The sequence below is a fragment of the Micrasema longulum genome, unplaced genomic scaffold, assembly GCF_059751315.1.
Source record: "Micrasema longulum isolate JH-2025_06_02 unplaced genomic scaffold, ASM5975131v1 h1tg003036l, whole genome shotgun sequence".
In the NCBI taxonomy this organism is placed as follows: Eukaryota; Metazoa; Arthropoda; class Insecta; order Trichoptera; family Brachycentridae; genus Micrasema; species Micrasema longulum.
In genome coordinates, this window is record NW_028280143.1 from 39,550 (window position 1) to 63,537 (window position 23,988).

At 32.8% G+C, this 23,988-nt stretch overlaps 1 protein-coding gene and 2 long non-coding RNA genes across 5 annotated transcripts; 1 reads left to right on the top strand and 2 right to left on the bottom strand.

Moving 5' to 3' along the window:
• Window positions 1–213: 213 nt before the first annotated feature.
• Window positions 214–11,684, bottom strand: Orc4 (origin recognition complex subunit 4). The gene is made up of 6 exons (XM_088241725.1): window positions 11,284–11,684; window positions 9,612–9,737; window positions 6,356–6,578; window positions 3,272–3,864; window positions 1,879–2,087; window positions 214–687 (listed from the first exon to the last, which is right to left on the bottom strand). Exons 1-6 carry the CDS (start codon window positions 11,479–11,481, stop codon window positions 462–464), a joined length of 1,575 nt encoding a protein of 524 aa, XP_088097851.1. The 5' UTR covers window positions 11,482–11,684; the 3' UTR covers window positions 214–461.
• Window positions 11,685–11,711: 27 nt separating this feature from the next.
• Window positions 11,712–16,938, bottom strand: LOC148271183 (uncharacterized). 2 transcript variants are annotated; one of them, XR_015825181.1, is made up of 4 exons: window positions 16,013–16,938; window positions 15,672–15,915; window positions 14,967–15,263; window positions 11,712–14,880 (listed from the first exon to the last, which is right to left on the bottom strand). It is a non-coding gene; the product is annotated as an uncharacterized LOC148271183 (long non-coding RNA). The 2 variants fall into 2 exon arrangements; XR_015825182.1 differs by lacking the exon at window positions 14,967–15,263 and having other exon boundaries at window positions 16,013–16,936.
• Window positions 16,939–18,451: 1,513 nt separating this feature from the next.
• LOC148271184 (uncharacterized) lies at window positions 18,452–23,789 on the top strand. 2 transcript variants are annotated; one of them, XR_015825174.1, is made up of 3 exons: window positions 18,452–18,577; window positions 22,074–22,685; window positions 23,255–23,789. It is a non-coding gene; the product is annotated as an uncharacterized LOC148271184 (long non-coding RNA). The 2 variants fall into 2 exon arrangements; XR_015825173.1 differs by having other exon boundaries at window positions 18,465–18,577; window positions 22,059–22,685.
• Window positions 23,790–23,988: the final 199 nt, after the last annotated feature.

Sequence of the window (23,988 nt, forward strand, 5' to 3'; positions counted from 1 at the left end):
TAAATGTTCTTCATCACTGTTGTAATATGTTGATATAAACAGCTCCCCAGGGAGTTGAATCCAGTCCTTGTCTAAAAAAAATTAGACAAACGCAAACTATTGTTGATAAATCCACCTGGTCCATGAAGAAGTATAGAAATTGAAAACAAATTTTCAGGCGTTGCCTAGTATGTAGGTTAGACGAATCTCACCCGCATAAATAAAGGTTTTAGCTCTTTAACATCAACAGATGAAAGTATTGAAGGAATATAGATGTTCAAATATGGGCAGAATGGTGAATGTTACACAATGTGTAAAGTGGCCACTTAAACCAGCCTTTGACAGGTCATAAGCCCTGTAGATGCCTAGACTTCCATATTACTTTCTCTTAAATGTTCTTCATCTCTGTTGTAATATGTTAACATTAGAAGAATTCGCCCATTCACAGACATAAGGGGTATTGTGCTAACACTGTTTCTCGTTTATAGTTCGCTGGCGGCCCACTGGGCTATGTCTGTGGGCAGGGCCCGGTAGCGGCGCACGGCCTCGGCCAGCTGGGCCGGAGTCAGGAGAGCCCGGTAGAGACGCTGGGCCTCTCCCCGGCCCGGGAGGACGAGCTCCATGGCGGCCAGGTGGCCCAGGGCCTTGAGCACTACGGCCCGGGGGACGATCTGCGACGAGGAGTGGCAGTTTACAAACTTGGTGTACCTAGAAATAAATCAAAGTAATTCAGTTTTAGGGGTTGTTTTTAAACATACTAGTCAACGGTATTTTTTAAATACAGTAAAACCTCGTTTTTAAGTTCTTCAATCTTGTTTTCCCACTTGTTCAGCCAAAATGTTCAGGTCCCATTATTCTTCATAAATGATCAGACAAATTTTCCCCCAATGAGGAATTCAACTGTTTTCAAATTTTTTTTTTCTATTAGCGTTCTATTTAACTAAGCAAAAATATTTTTTTGTGCGTTATTTACAAAGATATGATTTTTTAAAGTTACATTTATCAAATACCGCGCCAAATGACTGTAATCAGTGTGTCATTTTTCAGTAGTGACGTCATGAAACGGTTGGCGTTCTTACTTTCACTGACCGCGGTGAGTTGTATTTCTCCAGCCAATAACAAAACTGACAAGAATCTATGGAATACTGCTTTGATTACTTCATTTAGTTGATCGCAATTTGCTCATTTCTATATTATGGTTGTTTTTACGAACGTTTCGATTTAGAAAAACCTAGAAAGTCGACATAATCTCTGGTTGAAATGTCAATAAAGTGTTATTTGCTGGATTTCAGGTCGTAGATCGTCCGCCGCCAAATCACCAATCACAAATTATACTCTTTTTTTTTTTCTATGGTCAAAACGTTCCTTACAAGGTGCGGGGGCTTTAAAGCAGAAACCGGAAATACTAAACGTAGATATAAGGAGTGACGTCATTATTTACGATTTTAAAATGAATACTATTTTTAACATTTTTTATTTATTTTTGCGTGCGTTTTTGAGATATTTCATCCTACTCCAAAATTTTTTAATATTCACGTGTACACGAAAACATTTTTAAAATTTAATTCCGGGTTGGGCCGGAATTCCTCATTGAGGTTATCACCCCGGTTCTACGTTTAAAAATTTGATGTGTCAAAAAAGCCCAGAATATGCCGTAAAAATGGTGCCGCAATCCAAGAATTCAGGCAGGTAAACAACTAATAAAGGATAAAGAGAGATGGAGAACATTTTAGAGAAGAGAATATGGAAGTCTAGGCATTTACAGGGCTTATAACATGTCATCGTCTGGATTAAGCGGCGTAATTTTTTGTATCCAATTTACCGTAGGATGAAGTTCCTCAATCGAGCAAGCAGTGCGTGTTAGTTCAAAGGGTTAGCAAAGATGGTTTTAGAGCTTACCGATTCAGCACCATTTCAAAGGTCATGGGCTGGTTGTCGAATATCTGAGCCTGGTGGTTCATGGCGATGACGAGGGACAGCTCCAGGATGGACAACGACAGCAAAACGAGGACCTTGTCATCCTGGCTCACGGCAGACTGGAAAGCATTTACCACGTCTGGCACCTCCAGCTGGGGATGGCTGGCGGACAGCTTGCATATTAACTGAAACTAGAAAAAAAAAACATACATATAAGCATTCGAAAGCAGTGTAGAAACAAGTCTGATCGGGAGAACCAGAACCGTTTCTTCCGGTTTACTACTTACTAACAAGCTAATGAACTAACATACCCTATCGCCGTCAGACTATCTTTTTTACATTGTATTCTTTGGAATTTTATTATTTTTTACTTATACCTTGTTTTTCTGGATTGTTATTCTATTGCATCGGATGTCATTATAATATTTCATGTAATTAATTTTACTATGTATTTTTTTTGTTAATTATTATGGTTTAACACGGGCACAGCCTAAAAAGCCTTAACAGGTTCATTAATATTTAAACAAGTGTAATTTTGAATGAATAAATAAATATTTATTTCAGCTAAAATTAAATACAATAAAATTAATAAAAGAAACACTGAATTTACATTTTACACAAATATTTTCTACGTCGCGGTTAACAATAATTTGGCAAGTGAGTTATTTACAACTCGTTAAAAATGGCCGGCAAAAATTAAATATTTGAATAACTCATAAGAATTATTTCTATTTAAAAAAAGAGTTCCAGACACCGTTTTCATCAATCCATACTAATATTATAAATACGAAAAAGTTTTTTTTTTAAAAAAAAAGAAATATTTGCGTTCTTATGATTTACCAAAATATTACATTTTTAAGGCCATTTTCAACGAGTTGTAAATAACTCACTATTAGAAAATGGAAATAAAGTTGGAGTAGAATGGGATTCGAACCACACCATTGGTCCGTGAGTCCGAGACACTAGCCACAGGACCACAACCCGATTTAATTTATTTATTTGTGCTTGTTTGTTTGTGTTCACGTCTCAACGGAGAGACCAATTGACAATTTTTTTTGCATAGAGATAGCCAAAGAGGTAAGAAGTAAAATAAGATACTTTATCTATGGTTAGTTTGGTTTGCTTTTAGTTTTGCAGTAAGATTTTCGATTTGTGAACAAAATAATGATGCTGCATCACCATAGACTAACGGACCGTCATATTTTTTTCATAGCGATAGTTAGAAGACAGGCAATCGATACAAGCTATTTTCTCGGGAAAATTCCTATTGATAAACGACAAAAAACAAATTATTTACCCAACTAATTTCTCCCTAAAAGCACGTGAGCGAAGCCGAGGATAAAGGCTAGTAATTTAATGAAATAAAATAACTTACCAATACATTTCTGAATGTTTGTTCGTTCACGTCCAAATCGTACATTCTTTCCACGGCGCTACGAACGCTGTTATCGTCGCAGATACTTTTCACATTTTCGTTCCAAAAAGACACGAAGATCGGATCCAGATTCTGAAACTCCTTCCAACTAGTGCGACACTTTGACAAAACACTAAAATCCAATTCAAATTCATTCAATGAGACTTCATCAGCCTTTTCTGGTACATCCGAGTCAGAATCGTAGTTTTTTTTTAAACTTAATTTCCGCGTCATCGATTTTCGTTTGTTTTTCATCGGAGTAGAATCGGCTTCTTTTGTTTTCCTTCTATTTGTATTAGAATTTTTATGGCCATCGCATTCGCTCGATACGCTGTCACTGTCAACACTATTGCGAGTTGTTTTTAGGGACCCGGGTTTAGATATTTCGCAGGGGAGACTGAGAAGTTCCTTGAAGAGCGCCATTCGTATCTCAAATGGGTTTCCTTTATTGTCGCCGGCTGAACTGTTCGGGAAAATGAATATCTGACGATGCGAAAATCGGCTTTTTACTCGTTTTTCTAATAGTTCTATTACATCTAGGCGACAAGTTATACCTGGAAAAAAAATAAATTGTCTATGACATTTCCGAGTTTTCTTTCACAATGAGGAATTCCACTGTTTTCTAATTTTTTTTTTCTATTAGCGTACTATTTAACTAAGCAAAAACTTTTTTTTTTTTTTTCTGCGTTATTTACAAAGATATGATTTTTTAAAGCTACATTTATCAAATACCGCGCCAAATGACTGTAATCAGTGTGTCACTTTTCAGTAGTGACGTCATGAAACGGTCGGCGTTCTTACTTTCACTGACCGCGGTAAGTTGTATTTCTCCAGCCAATAACAAAACTAACAAGAATCTATGGAATATTGCTTTGATTACTTCATTTAGTTGATAGTAATTTGCTCATTTTTATGTTATGGTTGTTTTTACGAACGTTTCGATTTAGAAAAACCTAGAAAGTTGACAATCTCTGGTTGAAATGTCAAATTATACAAATTATACTCTTTTTTTCTGTGGTCAAAACGTTGCAAGGGCTTTAAAGCGGAAACCGGAAATACTACACGTAGATTAAGGAGTGACGTCATTATTTACGATTTTAAAATGAATACTATTTTTAACATTTTTTATTTATTTTTGCGTGCGTTTTTGAGATATTTAATCCTACTCCAAAATTTTTAAATATTCACATGTACACGAAAACATTTTTAAAATTTAATTCCGGGTTGGGCTGGAATTCCTCATTGCAACAAATTACAATCTTAGAACTTCCTGGGGAATAGATGTGGTTAAAAAAAAAGTAACATTTATTATTATGTGAATCTGCTTCTAAAATAACAGTTTAGAACAGGGTGGGCAAAATCCGTGGCTTCCCAAACCCCTCCTCCCCTAGGATGGCTAGCTGTTTGCTTATGGCCGCTCTAAACTGTTATTTTATAAACAGTTTCACATAAACAAGATGCTCGTCTTCGAGGCCAGTCTCAGGCTGGAGAAAAGAGATTCAATCTAAATCCACGGAAGCATTTCCTGAGCGATAGGGTTGTTGATGGTTGGAATAAGCTGCCACAGGAGCTGCTCTCAATGTGTAGTCTCAATGGGTTCAAAAATGGACTAGATTTGTTTGGGAAAAGATAAACTGCGCCAACAGCTAACTTTCGTTTCAATAGATTTAAGCATATCAGCTTTAAGCTGCTCACTTAAAATTACTAATAATAATAATATCCTGCCTAGTTTTTTAATTATAAGTAACGGTTTAATTTATGAAACTGTTCCAGTAATTGCATGTGCCAGATTTTTGCCATCACTGTTCAAAACTGTTTTTTAAATTTAATTTATGAAATGGTAACAGTTATTGCTACTTCTTTTAAATAACCGAAACGCTCATCTCTATCAGGGAGTGAAATCCAGCATTATGTACAAACATTTGGAAACCACCCACCTAATAGTGCTTAGGGCACTGTATTTATTTATTTATTAATTTACATGCCCTACGGGCTTTTACATATATTAGAAATTACATTCAAGTGCAGCAGTGAAACATAATTATGTAAATTTAGTTAAAATTAAAGATAACATAAGAAAAACTAAAAGATACAATAATAAGTAAAAATAAGGAAATGTACCAACAAAGGTATATGGGTTCATAGAAAAATATTTAATAAATTTACATATGAAAACATACACACATAAAAAAAAGTAAATAAAGAACAATATTAAGAAATTTTATACAAATTAATTTATAACCTTTTGAATACTTAACCTATATTTATATAAATACAGACGAAATATATCAACTTCACCATACTCGTTACCTGGCCGCTGGCCAGTGTAGTCTACGTATTGGTGAATTGTAATCATAATTGTGACTGCCAGGAGATTAAAAAAATAATGTTAGCTGCCGAGTATTTCGAACAGGTACTTTTAAGCTGATAACACTAGTTAATTCCGGGACGTCCAATACGCCATTTGCTATTTTATATAAATTTAATAAAGCATTTATAATTCTTCTTTTACAAAGAGTTGATACGAGTATATTTAGTGTAACATAATAAATGATCGTAATCAATATTTTCAGTGGGTATATTAAGTTTGAAATTGATGAATCTAAGGAATTTACGTTGTACTCTTTCTAACTTTAAAATATGAACATTGTAATAAGGTGACCAAATTGTTGAAATAAATTCTAAATTACTTCTAACTAAGGCAGTTAATAGCACTTTGAGGGTAGTGATGGAATTAAAACCCTTTACAGTTTGCTGCAAATATCCAAGACATTTCATCGCCTTATTAGTGATGGTATCCAACTTATTATACACCAACTGCAGTGTATCTTGACTATTTTTTTGTTAAATGAAGGTAAGATGATCAGTCCCGACAGAGAAATTTCAAAGTGTAAAAACAGAATTTTAAATCAATATTTCGTGTCAATCTTGTCAGGAATCAAACCTGAGACCTATCGCGTGGTAGGCAAATGCGCTGACCATTAGACCGCGAGGCGAAAGAAAGATTTATTGGAGTTCTGAAAATAAATAAATAAATTATCTTACCCAAGACACATATAGGCGCCTGCCTACTCTGCGCTATGTCGAAGAGGTTATAGAGCAATGTCTGGGAGCCGTGGGTGTGGCAGAACATGTCGAACTCATCCAGGAGAAAAAGCACGCTCTTGCAGTGCTTGTCCTGGCCTGACTTCAGGCAGGAGAGGAGGAAGGCCAGGTTTTCCGAAAAGGATCCGAAGACGCGGTCTCCGACGGCGTTCTCCAGGGACATCTGGTGAAACAAAGCATAAACTAAGCTGTAGTCAGGTACTCGCAAAGGTTTGCTTTCGACCTAACAAGCAGTGGCGGTATTACCATAGAAGCCAAGTGAATTCATCACCATTCCTTTTCCGCACCTAATGGTGCATAGAGCACTGCAATCGCAGTGTATCTTGATCATTTTTGCTACATGAAGGTAAGATCATCAGTCTTACGCTTCAAATACCAGTCCAGGGACTATGACACATTCTGGTGTAAAAACACCTTTTTAAATAAATATTTTAAATCAACCATGTCGGGAATCGAACCCGAGACCTTTTGCATGGTAGGTAAATGCGCTGACCACTATACTATGAGGCCGTCAGGGAATTACACCACATGCAATGGTAGTCGAAACGTTGAAACAAATCCAACACACACGGTATCACCCAAAAAAGAAACATATTGATAACAGTGACCGTGAAAACCTTCGCACCTATATGATTACATAATTCCACAAAAAAGTATCTGAACTTAACTATTGTAAATGTTTAACTATTTTCAAATGATTATTAACCTGAAAAAAACAACAAAGTTTTGTGTGATTTAAAATGTTTTTATTTCTTATTAATACCAAATATTTATAATTGAGGATCGTTTTTTCAAAACATGATGGCAATTTGGTTTTAAAAAAAAAAAATTAAGCCAGTATCGAGGCGCACCGATTACCTGAAAAAAAACTCATAAAAAAACGCTAAAAACCGGTAAAAAAAAATTGTCATGATATTTAAATCAATTTCTAATTTCAATAATTTAATTGCGTGCTAATGAAATATAAGATCTAGATCCTCAACGCAAAGACAACTTAAACAAATACAAACTAACACCACTTTCGGACAAAGGGATTTTGAGTATTATTCAATAAAAATCTATAACCTACTTCCACTATCTATTAAAACAATTAGTAACGAGAAAATGTTTAAAAAGGCTATAAAAAAAGGATAGTGGAGCTAGGTAAAGTAAAATGGATTGTCTCATTCGCCCAAACCAATATTGAATCAACTGCTCCACAAGTGTATAGCTTATGTTAGGTTTTTGTTATTTTCATTCTGTGTTTTGTATTATAAATAATATAGATGTACATAAATACGTTGTTTTTAAAACTGTCTGAATATTTTGTTATTTATCTCTGTTTATTAAGTTAGTCTTCTTTGTTTATTCTCAAATGTAAAAACATTTCAAAAAAGTATATTGTTAAGTGTCCTCGGCACGGGTAACCCCAGTGAGGTCACATTATTTTTATTATTAATTGTAGTTTGTAAGAGAAAAATATGAATAAATAAATTTTAAAAAATTATAAAATACGTATAAATAAGATTACCTTCAAGCTTAGTTGTAATGAGTAATTTTTTAAAACGACGATTGTTCATACGATTTGACGCGAATCACGAAAAACTCACTTCTGAAAAATTATGATTCAAGCGAATGTCTAGTTTTGAAAAACTGTATTCAATTATTTAAAAAGGATTAAATATTGTACTAAAAATGCTTATTATAGTACAATGATAAATTCTTTAAATACACACGGACACGAGGCATGTTGCGCAACGCCAATCTTCACAAATTAAAAGTTTGTCAAAAGAGAAAAAAGAAAAGAATGATTTTTGTGAAAAAATTACACGTTTTTTTAATAACAAGCAAATATTTTTTTATGATAAATTAATGCAAAAAACAAAGAATAAAACCTTTAATTACTCACAGAAAAGATGCATTTGAATGCATAGAATAAATCCAGAAACTTCCATCATTACACATTTATTGTATTGTTTAATATTATTGTTAAATAAATCCAGTAAATTTAGCTAAAAAAAAAGTTTCACAAACACAACTGCCTCTAAGAACTTACTTTGATAGAATGAATTGGATTTTGTAAATTTAAAAAGAAGCATATTCTAGAACTAATAAAGTGAAAAATTGCAACAATAATATTAGGAAGTCGCCTACATTATGTCAAATCATTAGATTAATTACAAGTCAAAAAAGCAACATTATAATTTCAGATGGTTTAATACAGTTTGTTTTTTAATTAATTAATATGGTTACATAAAATGATAATAATTTTGTTTTTCTATTACAATCTAGTTTTATATATTTATAGGGGAGGGGAGGTGATATATTCAATTAGAGAATTATACAAAATAGATAGAATTATATTACATTTAACAGTTTTTTTATTTTATTTATAAATATATTTTTTGTACAAAAAAAGTTGTACACATGTGTACTTATAGAAAATCATCATCATCATATCCTTTTCCGCAACCAGTGGTGTTACTTTTCATTGGTAAATATAAGTAAATCGGAAATCTTTCACAACTCTCTTATCATTGGTTGATTCATATGAACTAGTGCCGTCGTTCAAAGTAGTTTATTTTTGTTAAAATATTTTTAAATATTTTTTCGTACATTTTCAAGAAACTTTGCCTCACAATTTAATAAACAAATTATAACAGAGATGGAGAACATTTTAGAGAAGGCTTATGACTTGTCGTTGGCTGGTTTAAGTGCCCGCTTTACACACTGTGTAACATTCACAATTTTGCCTATGTTTGAACATCCATATTTCATAAATGTTTCCATCTGTTGATTTTAGTGCAGTTAAAGAGCTGAAACCTTTATTTTTGTGAAGAGATTCATTTGATCAACCAACGACAGGTCATAAGCTCTGTAAATGCCTAGACTTTGTAAATCGTTCTCCATCTCTGTTGTAATTTGTTGATCTGAATGACTCCCTGGAGGGTGAAATCCAGTCATTTGTCTACAAACATTTGGACAATCTCAAAATATTGTTAAAATTTCATGTTCAATTTTTACCACACTTAAGAACACGTTTTTGGTATACAATTTCCCGTAGGACTGAAGTTCCTCACTGTACCTGCATATTTATATTCTAAAGAAATGTATTTACCGTCGTTAAGTGGACTGAAGTCCGTAAATAAATAAGTGAAATTTTTTTTTTAACAGAAACTATACTTGGTTAGGAGACATTAATAAAGCATTGATCTACCTGTGATGTGATGGCTTTAAATGCAAGTTTGTCATCTGTGTGGAGTAATCCATTGAGTTTCACGACAATGGAATCTTCGTGGAAGCCGGGCCTTCGCTTCAAGGTATGAAGAACTGAATTCACTAGCTGAAATAAAATATAAAAATGAAAAAAGGAATCAAAAAAAAAAACCTTTTGTTTATTAAATCAAAACAGCAGTAGTTAAATTATTATATATTTATCATTGACATATCATGTTTTATTATTATTGTTATATTAGTATAAAACTATTTATGCTCTAAAAGAAAAAAATCTCTATCTTAGAACAGGCTGAGCCATGTTAGATGCAGACTATCCTAAACAGAGAACACTCCGTTTTCATTTTCTATTCATTAGTTTTATATAGATCCCCTGTTATTAAATATGTATACTAATTTTATGCAATAAATTTATAAAATAAATAAAATATCTGCGTATGTATAGATTATTATAGATACCAACTACTGTATATAGAACATTTATTTATTTTATTTTGGAAATCAACAGTTCTACATACATATTTATAGTAAACAAACATATATAGTGTATAAACTCAGAACTAATAACAGATTTCCACAAAGTATACAAAGTTAGTAAAGAAAATATATTACATATTAAATAAATACATATAAATTTATACATATAAAAAATGTTATTTTCATGTACTCGTAAATATTTTTCAATAATCAAAGAATTTTTTTATATTTATTTTAAGAACATTAAGTTACTGTAAATTGGGCGGGATTAGGACAAGAATGCTTGAAGAGAGGATAAGGAGGGGAAGGGAGATGTACATATTTATTATTATAATGTCTACTAAGTTACATAATGCATTTTTAGTGTAAATTTTAAATCTGACAGAGTGATGTTTGTGTAATCTTTATTTTTAAATTTTGTATTGTACACTGAAAAAGTCCCACCAAAAAAAAATTATGCTGGTGAGATTCATCTAATTGAATTATTTCACCTACATACTAGGCTAAAATAAATAAAGGTTTCAGCTCTTTAACTTCACAAACATCAACAGATGGAAGAATTGAAGGAATATAGATGTTCAAATATAGGCAGAATGGTGAATGTTACACAGTGTGTAAAGTGGCCACTTAAACCAGCCATTGACAGGTCATAAGCCCTGTAGATGCCTAGACTTCTATATTACCTTCTCTTAAATGTTCTTCATCTCTGTTGTGATATATTAATATAAACAGCTCCCCAGGGAGTTGAATCCAGTCCTTGTCTACAAAAATTTGGACAAACTCAAAATATTGTTGATACGTATATATGTGTATCATCTTTGAATAAACTGAATAGTGTTGCATAATTATTTGTAAATATATATTTTAACTTTATTATTATGTTTATTAAATTAAAATTACTATAAATTATCAATAACATATTGCCATGTGTTATTATATAACTTTTCTGCATTCCATTTTTGGACATGTATAAATTTTTACTATTTATATTTTTCTATTATTATTTTGAATATTGTTGTGATTATTTTGTATATTGTTTAATGTGTTTATAAATGTTTTTGATTTATATATAGAACGAAATTTTCCAACAAGTCGGGACATAAAAAATTATAACTGTGCTCTATGATAAAATTGTATATTTTGTGCATTAAATAAATAAATTTGTTATGAGTTCTAACCGTCGTCTTTCCGGACCCTCTTGGGCCGATAATGAGCGCAGAATTAGACTCTCCATCCTCCACAGTCCTCCTCAAAAGGTCCAAAACATGAGCCTTCTGCTGTTCGTGTCCGCGAAACGTGATGTCGTCCTCCATTATCTTCATTTTCAAGTATTTCCGAGCGAGTTTTATTTGATGATCTCCACTGTTTTCATACATGTTGAGTTCAATTAAGTTGGTAGAATGTGTGTAATTGACACCGGAAGACCAAACAAAATAAATTTGATTATTCTATAAGTCAATCTTCTCGATAATCTTTTTTTAAAATTGTTTATAAACGCAAATTAGAGTAAAACCAATACGCAAAAATTAGTTAAATAAGGAAAACAAGAAATGACAGCCGAAAAGGAGTTTCGCGCCTCGCGGTTAACGCAGAGATAATGTAGAACTATTACTAGTTCAGATCTGCCACTTAGTACTACGGCGCCGTAACAACTAATTGACGTTTAGGTATAATAACACATTCCTATTGGTCAAATTTTGTATTTGCGCTATTTCACGTTGGCGCTTATATCCATCGAAAAAAAAATCCGCGGGAAATTCAAAACTTTCCCTAAAAGTTTTTACAGCTCATAGCTTGATCATGAGTAATAGTTAAAAATCAGAAGTATTCACTTTTTTTCCAAATTGTTACTTTTACCACGGATTTTTAATTATTACTACTGATCAAACTACAAGTTTATATTATGAAGGAATTAAAGCTTCTCTATCATTAATGATTCTGCATTTCGAAAATAATGAGTTTTGGGAATTGATTGCCAACCCATAAAATTTAATAAAAAATCTTAGTTTCCTTTTTTGTGATTTAAAAGTGAATTCACCACATTTAACAACAAACTTTTATAAAGCAAACTTGCCCTAACACTGATCATTAATGGTAAAGAGGCTTTGAAGACAGAGGAGATGAAAAAAAAGACACTTTATATGGAACATGATTTTTTTAATAATTTAGTTTACGTTGTTAACTTTGATTCAGTGTTAAGTTGAATAAAAAAACGCCAACATGGAACACATACTTAAACATGACAATTTTTATTTTAAGTTCTGGAAAGAAAAACATGCCAATTGAACGCTTCAATACATATATGGATATATTTAAGTTGATATAATACAGATTTATGCAACAAAAAAAGATAACATTGGAATACAATACTTTCTGAAGAGCTAAACTTATTTGAATTCTATATATATATACTTATATAACATGTTTATAGTTTTAATGTATATATTTTAGTCTTTATTCAGAATAAAACATTACATTTAAATTAAATTTGATACAACTTTAAAACGCATAAAAGAAAAATAATGTGTCGTGGTTCAGATTAGGGCTTCCAACCCTGCAGCTGATTTTCAATCTAGGTTTTTGCAGAATGAAAAAAATTCAATCCAGTGAAATCCTCGTATTAGCGGGATCCTGCATGTTTTAATGCATAGCTTAAAGTTCCATTTACAGGAGTACAATATAAAAGATATGAAAATATTGTCTAATAAACAGCATCAACCACAAAAGACAATATTCTGGGACAATACAATAATTCCACTTGGATCCTGGGAAAGAACAGTGTTGTATTGTTCACTTGTAAACGGTTGTTATATTTTGTATTTAGTGTATTGTATTATCGAGACATAATCGCAAAAATATTGTAACCAACAAAAACAATATTTTTAAGGAGAACACTAGACTTATTCCTATCAATGAACAAGGAATACACTTTGAGAATCGATCTCTGGACTATTTATTTTATTGATACCATAATAATATCTTGTTAAAAGATATATGACTGTTGACAGATGTGGATAAAAATCTATATCAACCAATACCGTGGGATCTTGCTCCAAGTGGGATCAGAAAATCAATAGGGATCCTAGTATAACGGAATGTGCACATACTCCCAGTTCAGAATACATCAACTTTATATAATACAAAAACTTTCGAAATAATTAGCCCCTTTTCACATCAAAATTTCTTTCTGGAAGTTATGATTACAGAAAAATTTAAAAATGCTAGAATAGCTCTTATCTCAGAATATAATTGCAACAGCTTAATGCTACTTATTAAATAATATCTACTTATTGCACATTAAAAGCAAAAATGTCATATTTTGTGTACTGAACAAATAAAGTGAAGTCCATATTTAAAAGAAATACTGTATGTTAGCTAAAAAAAGACATAACATATTTAATTTGCAATAATGATGTGAACAATAAAGGTCCATATTTAAAAGAAATACTGTATTTTAGCTATACAAATACATAACATATTCATTTTGCAACAATAAATAAATAAATAGGTCAATAAGAATTGTTTATTTAAAAATATGTGATAAAAACCATCTGTATTTATATGCAAGAGTAAATAAATAACAGTTACTTAAATACAAATTAATGATTTTAAAATACAAATTAATGATTAATATTTTTTGCTTTTTACAACAGCCAATTTTTGTAAAACATTTAGATTCGAATCAAGTAAAATTACTTCTAAAATTACTTACATTCTAAATAGAATCATATTTCCCTGACAATATTTTATTTATTTCCTGTGTCTAATTGAATAGTTGTAATTTAAAAATCAGCTTTACAAATTTTACTTTTATTACATTTATAACCACTCAAAATTTAAATTTTCCTCTATTATATACTGCAAGTTTTTATGGATATTTGATTGAATAAGATTATTTGGATTATTTAAATACCCATTAATAATTTCAATCCACCTTGTAAATAAATTCAGAAGGCTATTATATGCTATTTTAAATAATAACCAGTTCTCTCTCTCAACAATACATATTTGTGATGAATTGAAGCTTCTGACTGAGTAAGGGATTGTTTGCAGGCCTCACAAATATTGTCACTTAACAATCTACGACAAATCCAACCAGCAGAATATCCATGGGCTCCAACTTTACTTCTCTCCTGTTGAGAGCGTAAAATAGATACATCATGCACAGTAATGCTATTGCATTCTGCTATTAACAAACTAGATAATGACATCCTAGATTCATTATTGAGCTCAGGTTCTGAAAGTAATGTGGGACCATCACGAGAGAAACTTAAAAACTCTTTCAGGTTTAGTATCATGCGCCCTCTATCGTCTTCACAGTTAAGTGTCGGAGAGTGTGACGACAAAAAATTACTAATAAGTGCAGACTTAAAAGTGTTGACAAAGTCTCTGCATGTTGGATTCACATTCTTTCCATTGTACATTCTTATTGTACCAAAAAAGTTTTCCAATGGATCTTGGTTGAGACGTCGCAGAACTAGTTTTTTATTACCAGCCTGATGCAAGTCTGCCCAGAGCCCTTGAACACCTTTGATGGTCAAAATATAGTTTTTTAGAGATGGTACAATCGTCTCTCTTCCTGAATTCAAATTTCATTTTCTTCAATTTGTTAATAGCATCAATCCAAAATGCATGGTGTGTAGACTGCGGTGTAGTAATGTATCTCATTTTACCCTTGGAAAAGTTGGTAGCACCATTTGTACTGTCGGAGAGTTTGTCGAAGAATAAGACGACATCACTGGTGGCTAACAAACTTAATTTTTTGGGTGATGACTCTGAAATAGAAAAAAACAAGTATTTATTAAAGACTAAATATTTTTAATTCATATTTTGATCTCATCCGGCACATTTAGATACATACTAAATTCTGCAGCAAAACGAAGAGCAGCAACCGTCCTTTCATTGAACACTCAGTTGCTTACTTTCATTTTTCGGATTTTATCAGGTATAATGTGTGCATCGTGTATTGATTTCAATAACCTCACATCTCCAATCCTTGCGTCCCGTTCATACACAAAAATTAAATCATTACAACTTGAAATTTTAGCCTCCGTTGATGTATTTTTATTGAGAAAATTATTTTTTAACCCCTTTATCAAATGGGGGAGGTCATAAATTATAAAAACCTTATGACTACATATTTCAAAAAATGTTTCATCTGCAAACAAATTTCAATAAAACATTAAACATAATATAAAACTGAAGTAGTATTATTTAAAATATTTGTAAAGAAAATCTGAATGTAATTTTGCATTTATAAACTAAGGAAATAAAAATAATTCTATCTACCGTTTTAGAAATTAATTTGTAGAATTAATTTTAAATAAAAAACACTTTGTATTTATACACCACATACGAGTTTAATATTAGTTAGTACACAAGTCTTGGGTATTCAGAATTCATCACCCATCATTAGGTGTAAATACAAACCTTTGCAAGTTTATGTTAACATTTGATGATGGGTAATTTTGAATACCAGAACCTTGTTTTCTAACTAATATTAATTTCATGATTGACGTATAAATGCAAAGGTTTTTATTAATAAAATATTAAAAATAATTATTACCATAATCTTTCCCATTAATCAAATACATTCTTCGTGTTTCTTCTCTTAAATATTTAAGTGCTCCAACATTCGTTGCACCTTGGTCACATATACTGGCCTTAATAATAAAACCAGTGTCTGAAACAGCAGCGTACACTTCCCGAATACATTTAACTGAATGGCAGGAGTTGTCCCTTCACAGAAATAGTAAGCAATATCATAAAAAATCTCCCTTATCATAAAAACCAGGGCATGGTCCGCAAATCTGAAATAAGAAAAAAATATATATTCTCAAAATTATGACATTACAAATGGAACTAAATAATTTGTTTGCAATACTAATTTTTTTTTTAAAAACAAACCTGGCTTTTTCTCAATTCCAAAATCGAGAAGCCTTTGGAGTCCTTCATTTTTCACACCAAAAGATAGTTATGGTGACAGCGAAATTATTAATTAATATTTTTTAAAAATGCTCTTGTGTTTGCATTTATTCCTGTTCGGAAACTCAATCCTCCAAATAGTCTATTTAAGGTTCGTCTTGAAGGCGATGCAAAAATTTTCTGCACGAGTATGTAACCCTTGGGAGAGTTTTTCAACAAAGCAAGGGACAAAATTAGCGCAGTTTTGTGGTATTTAAAATTTTTATTTTTGCTTCCTTGGCTATATGTTCTTCAGTAAATAAAGCCGGTGCTGCTTCAGGAAGTAGCCTACAGTTTCCCTCAATGAACTTTGCCTGAAAATGTCTTTGACATACGCGAAATGCATAGCGAATTCTACTATGTGATGTGTCTAATTTTGGCAAAGCGATATAGTTTGACGATGTCCCCGGATACATGGCAAGAAAGCATACAACACTTTTTTGACATTGTTATAATTATCACAGGCGAGAAAAATAGAAGAGAAAAGGTGAGAAGACACACGCACGCCGTAGATTTAAGGTTAACACACGTTTTAAATTTAAACCATTTTTCACACGCGCTTTTTGCTTTTAATAGAAGAGAAAAGGTGAGAAGACTGACACAAACCGAAAAAATAACGAAAACAGGACACGCACGCCGTAGATTTAAGATTAACACAGGTTTTAAATTTAAACCGTTTTTCACACATGCGCCATTTGCTTTTTCTAACTGTGTGACGTCATGATGCGACATCAGCGCTCGTACGTAGCAAGTGCGTAGCGCTTACTCGAAATAGCGATGCGATACTACCAATTCCATTACTACCAACACAAGGGGGGTAAAACTCCATGACTACCAACACAAGGGGGGTAAAACACTTCGCAATAGGGACTGTCACCCCAGTGGGTTAACGAATAAAACCATAGAGAATATCGAAAATTGAAAAATAAAGCCACAAACATGCACTCACGTTTTCGACAAGTTCCTACCGATTATAATACATCATGATAATGTATTGTAAGATGAAAAAACGAATGTATTGTGAGAGGGGGTGTTGGATACAACGGTAATATAATTTATGAAACCGTAACCCATAACGCTGAATGTATTTAATATTTAGCTAAGAATAAAGATTATTTATTTCTTTATGATAAAATATATAATTTTACTCGACATATTACATAACATTTTATTTGTACAAAAAATTCCCAATCAGCAAAAATTCTGGTATGAGAGGATATAATATATTATGATAATAATAAAATTTGACAAAATAACATCAAAAAAATTTTTTAAGTGCGCAAGAAAGAGAAAAATCAATTTGTGCCAAAAAAACATAATGGAAATAATAATTTATTTTTTTGATCCGATAAAAATGTCATCTATAGAACAAATTTGTTAACACAATACACATTATTAATTAACCGATAATTTAATGGGATGAGAAAACATGGTTATTATGTCCTCTTTATTTATTTATTAAGATATTTATATTATATTACATATTTTTTAATCACCATAATATTTTATATTTGATTTATAATTCAAAGAGAATGTGAAGAGAAATTAGATTTAAAAAAACGTATGTATTTTTTTCTTAATTGGACAGTCTCCAAAATAAACGAGTGAAATAATGATGTACTATAGCGACCCCACTCAGAAGGTTGATTTTAATAATCGTGTTTTTATTTTTTTCTCGCTCACACATCATATTGTCTTATTTAAAATTTATTCATTTCAATTTGCCTATAGATAAATAACATATTTATAAGAGTTTGAAGTTCGAAAATGATTAAAGTGCTCTACGAATCATAAATATTTCAATATATTTTAAATTCTCGATATGCTGCGCGCGCTGCTTAAATGCTTGACAGGGCTGGTATTATAAACGCCTTTGCAGCCGTATTATTTTGTGTATTTACGTACAAAATACACGAGAAAAACTATTTTTTCGTGCCGCGAGAGTTATTCAGAATACCAGTCGATAGCACCCCAGAGTCGCGATTATGAACGGCTATCTTCATCGGTACATACTGGTATATACTGTAAAAATAATATCGATATTTATGTACGACAGTGTGTATATTTGTACGAAAGTATCTTCGTTGGAAACCGGTAATTGAACATGTTTAGAAAAAAAAATGTAGACATAAGTACTCTATTTTTTATGCTGAAAACTTAATTTTACTTTGTAGATAAAATTGAAGATAAATTTTAACTTTCCATCAGAATACGTACCCAGGAGAACCGGGAGAACCACATATTAAATGCGAAAACTTATCATAAATAAAGGTTTCATATTATATGGCTATTAAATGCAACTATATATTACTCAGGTAGGTCCCGCCTTAAATTTTTACTCTTTGGTTTTTCTACGATCCTGATCTACGGCAATATCTACGTGCAGTATTTATCTGTGGTTCTCCTGTCAAGTGTCAAGCACAAAGCGGCGCACGAGACATACCGAGGATATAAAAGATATAAATTACAATGTAATTTGACGATTAAACTATGTTTTTACAAACAACAGTAAGTGACAATTCCAGTATGTAAAGTAGAACGATACATTTTTTATTTTAACACTACAACACTAGGAACACTCCTAAATAGAGGTTCCCCGCTCGATATGACAGATGACAGGTAACCCCATACACAACCATGACAGTTGAATTTGTATAGATCGACCGTCTTCTTCTTCCTTGACCACTAATAAATTATATTATTTGGCTTTCCGGACACGTCTTGTAGGTTAAGATGTATCCGGCCGCTATTTTTTTTATCATTAAGTGTATTTTGCCATAGGTCGATTACATTCATTATACAATTTTTGGGCTATGTATAGCGTGTGAGCTCGCCAATACATGACAGTAAAAAAAATATTGTCTTTGAATTTCCTAGAGTTTTAACCATCGAAAAAAAAGAAGATTGGAAATCAAAGCAACAGACAATTGAAATTTGATGAGTATTATTTTAATAGATTGTCTATTACGGAAAAAATACATCGCGAAATACGCATTTTTATTTATTGTAATAAAAACAGTACAGTAAATTAGAATAAATCATAATATGCTTTATAATAACAATATTAATTAAAATGCAAAAATAACACAAATGTAAAAAACGGGTAGCGATTAAAAATAAAAAATACTGATAATTTTATTTTCATTTTAAAATAGGAAAATTACAGATATACAAAAAAAAAACTCGGCAGCTACCAACACTGTTAAATTTCGAAACACCACGCAAATTTGTATCTCGGCTACGCCATGAATTTCTTATTAAATAATTTCTCACGTCACAAACTCTCCCCTGGGTAGCGCCTGCTAACGTCACTTAACAAAAATATCCTCGTTTTTATTACAATATTTCGGCTACGCCATGAATTTCTTTTTAAATAATTTCGTACGTCACAAAGTCACCCCTGGGTAGCGCCTGCTAACGTCACTTAACAAAAACATCCTCGTTTTTATTACAATATTTCGGCTACGCCATGAATTTCTTTTTAAATAATTTCGTACGTCACAAAGTCGCCCCTGGGTAGCGCCTGCTCACGTCACTCAACAAACATTCTCGAATTATTGCAGTATTTCGGCTACGCCATGAATTTCTCATAAAAAATGTCGTGTCACTTTTTGAATCGTCTGCTGACATCATCAACAAAAACATAATTATTTTAGCTTTTTTCAGATACACAACAAACTTTTAAAAATACAGCGCTCCAGCAACCAAACCTATTTTAATAGTTCTCATATCAAACCTTTTGAATGAAATAATTAAATAGTTTATAATTCAATGATTATCTTTGAAACGTACTCTGCACAATTTATGGTCATTAAATTCAGTAACTTCTTGTCTATTGTAAATGTTAACTAGTGTTGTGGTGGTCAAACTGACATTTGGAAAACAATGTGACCAACCACACCCGATCACACCTAAGAACGAATTTCAAAAATGTGAATTTTATTTTACAAATTTCTTGTAATGAATACAACAATCTTCAATAATTTCTCGTAACAATCAACAAAAAAATATTGTCATGCGTTTAAATATGAAATTACATTTATTTAAAGACTGGTAGTCTACTAATGAAAAGAATAAGGTAGGTACTTTTTATTTTTGCCAATTCACTACTGTAATGTTGGCCAATATGCTTGGCAGTATAGTCACCAATCACAGTAAAGCGTGTCATTAGCGCACGAATTTTAAACGAGATATACTTAATGGACTCGCAAAATATTGAAATTAATTATTATTTCATAGTTTACGATAACCACTGTTGTTAGCGTTTTAGTTTTTGTATTTAACCTTTATACCATGAAAATAAAACGTGCAAAAAATCGCTCGCAAATCTATTACGTTAAATAAATTACGCATTTTGTGTGCTCAAACTAATACCTAGCGAGCACTTTTGTTTTCGCAACGTCTTTAATTTAATTAAGCAAAGCGTCGTTCTTATTTTGTCGATCAAAACATTTAAAACCTATGAAAAATCGTAATCGACCCGTGGCAAAATGCAAATTATGCTAATAGTTCTTCTTAGTACTTTTTTTGGCTTTTCCACCTCCCAGCCGATAAAATGCTAGTAGTAATTTAACTAATGTGTGCTGTAAAGTTCCGTATGACCAAATAATATTATTTATTAATAGAATATTATTGACATGTATTTCAAGCATTGCTGCATTCACGTTGTATTTCTATGTTGAACTGTTGTGTTTTTCTATGGTTATGTTTACTGTCATCTGTCATGTATTGGCGAGCTCACAGGCTATACTTAAGCCCAATTTTTCGTTGGTTTATCCATTCTTCTTCCTCCTGGCTGTATGTCCCATTTATTTAGAATCAGCCCTCCTAGTCCCCAGTCTACACGTCGGACTAAGAGATTTGTTGTTTGGTTTCTGTTTTACGGCCGGTTGCTACCTGACACCGAGACAGTAACCCCCATTGCTAACTGGGGCTTAGGATGCCACTGTTGATTATTGTTCCTCCGCTGCCATTCTCAACACAACGCCCTGCCTGACGCCGCTGTCTTCCAACAGCCCATAGCCCGAATTATGTCCGGATGATGAAGATTTGCGCTTCTTCCGCCTGTTCCGCCGTACTGATGTACTTCATCTCCGCCATAGCCCTGGGCAAAGGGATCGCGTTCTACCCCGCAATACTACGTCCTCACTCAAACTGAGTCACCAAAACACTTCGGTCTACTGAAGTGAAAGGTGCCCACCCCCGCGACGTGGACGCGCTGAATGCGAATTACTCCACTGAGAACTGAGAAGGTGACTCAGTCTTCCAGGAGCCAGTTTAGGGTCTCGTATAGGTATAACGAGTAAATATATTCCCACAAACCATCGCCCGAGACCAAAGGCTTTGTTGAGTATTCCATTGATGACAATCACTATTTCATTCATATATATTATTACGAAACAGGACAGAAATAAAAAATAAAAAAACCAAAAGCTTTTCGGCGCATTGTCGATCAGCAAAATGCGTTTTGTAAAGTTGACAAAAATAAATCATGGAAGGTTTATCGGGGAATGTAGTGAATGGCAAAATGAAATGGGCTAATGCTTCTCTGTATAAGGATAACACAACGTGTGTATGTGTATGATCCATTGGTTTGACATTCCCTTAAGAGTAAAACTGGGTTATGTGGTGTCACCGTTTAACGTATATACCAATATTTGTATGATTGAACTGAAAGGTTTAAAAATAGGAGCAAAAATGTGTGATTTAAATATCAATTGTTTTTTGTTTGCTGATGGTGAAAAAGTTCTGAAGTTCTTGGTAAAAAAAATTGCTGATTTATCTTGCGGTTTTAATTGAATCATTGATTTGGGGTGAGCGTTTAACTTTGGAAATGCAATATCTTATAACTAGTAAAATGTTATTTACCAACTTGTTCCAGAAACCTGACGGTATTATGTAATCAGATAATTTCTAAACACATCAAAACTTTGGTTTTGTCTTTTGGCATTTATTGTTTAATTTTCAACATATTTTGTATAATTTACAGGATATTTTCTTTCAGATAATACAAATATTATTTACTTTGTATTAGTCGAAAAAAAAACGATGGAAATAGCTTCAGTGAATATTACGGCTGAACCGGGACTTTGTGATGTAGAAGGAGATATTCTCCATACTGGGGAACGGGTGCCATATCCCCATAGAAGCGAGGACCCTAGTGTTGCTACCGTTAAGACTGAACCTGGGACTGGCGATATAAAAGGAGATATTCTCCATACTAGAGAAGGGGTACTATGTTCCCGCAGAAGTGTAAAACCAGGTGTCCTTTCCGTGAAGGCTGAGCTGGGGACTTGTGATGTAAAAGGAGATATTGTCTTTACTGGGGAAGGGACGCTTCGTCTCCTCGGGAGCGAGGAGCCAGGTGTTGCTACCGTTAAGACTGAACCGGGGACTGGCAATGTAAAAGAATATATTCTTAACACTGAAGATGAGGTGTCATGTTCCCACAGAAAAGAGGAGCCAGACGTTGCTACTGTAAAGGTTGAACCGGGGACCAGCTCTGGCCGGCCTAGGGTAACCAGTGATATAATCCTTTTCACTAAGATGGAAATTGATTATCCTGACATCAAACAAGAATGTTTGGATTCGTCTCGTAACAATGAAATTGCCTTAAGTAAGTAAAACTTCGTTACATATTATCTGCTCTGAAATTACGTCTGTAGACCACGGATGATGGTACGCAGAAGACATTTAATCCTATTATAAAATTGCTTACACATAATTGAGTTGAGCAGAGTTGTATTATTCATGACGTGTTTCGGAAATATTACAACAATAGAAGTTTGTGTACGTAATAGCCGTGGGTTTTTAAGAGGTTCGCGGTCATGACTTATGACTCACCTATATGACTGCGACAATAAACGTTCTTACCGTCTCACCGTTTTGCTATCTAAAGGGTGGTCCAACCATAACGCACGATGTTAATTGTAAATAAAACAAACGGTTTTCAGATAATTATCTTAATTTTTTTTATTATGATAAAAAGATTTATCACAATTATGTGTGAGACAAAATATCGGCCAAATGCTCGCCACGGCTTCTGTGGCATACCTCTATCTGATGGTCCATATTTTCAATGACGCTGAGGCATAATTGAGGTTCAATGTCGTTAAGATCATGTGCTTTTGTTGATTTAAAATTTGCATTCGACGTATTTTTTCATATTTTCTGTTGTTGTTTCAGGTTTACAATCAAGGCCGAAAGACTTTTACCTTTTAAAAACTGACGAGTTGACTCAAACTATTGAAAAACCATTCTCATGCTCAGACTGCCAGTATAAATCTTTACGTAAATGTAATTTGAAGGCACACATGTTAACTCATACTGGTGAGAAACTGTTCTTGTGCTCAAAATGCCAGTATAAATGTTCACAGATAGGTCATTTAAAATCACATATGCTCACTCATACTGGTGAGAAACCATTCTCATGCTCAGAGTGCCAGTATAGGTGTTCACAAAACTCGCGTTTGAAATCACACATGTTGACCCACACTGGTGAAAAACCTTTCTCATGCTCAGAGTGCCAGTATAAATGTTCGCAAAAAACGCGTTTGAAATTACACATGTGTATTCACACTGGTGAAAAACCATTCTCTTGCTCAGATTGTCAATATAAATGTACAAATACAAGTGACTTGAAAACACATATGTTGACTCATACTAGTGAGAAACCATTCTCATGCTCAGAATGCCAATATAAATCTATTAATAAAAGAAATTTGAAAAATCACATGTTTACTCATAGTGGTGAGAAACCATTCTCATGCTCAGTCTGCCAATATAAATGTCTCCAAAGAAGTATTTTAAACTCACATATGTTGACTCATTCTGGTGTGAAACCATTCTCGTGCTCGGAGTGCACATATACATGTTTAAAAAAAAGTAATTTAAAATCACACATAATTACTCATAGTAAT

What these genes read in the sequence shown, in the direction of transcription:
- Orc4 (XM_088241725.1), bottom strand. Translation starts at nt 11,481, where the DNA reads ATGTATGAAAACAGTGGAGATCATCAAATAAAACTCGCTCGGAAATAC. An exon ending in TTAAAGCCATCACATCACAG is followed by an intron (nt 6,579 to 9,611) that starts GTAGATCAATGC and finishes TTGTTTCACCAG; the next exon opens with ATGTCCCTGGAGAACGCCGT. An exon ending in AAACATTCAGAAATGTATTG is followed by an intron (nt 2,088 to 3,271) that starts GTAAGTTATTTT and finishes TTTTTTTTCTAG; the next exon opens with TTTCAGTTAATATGCAAGCT.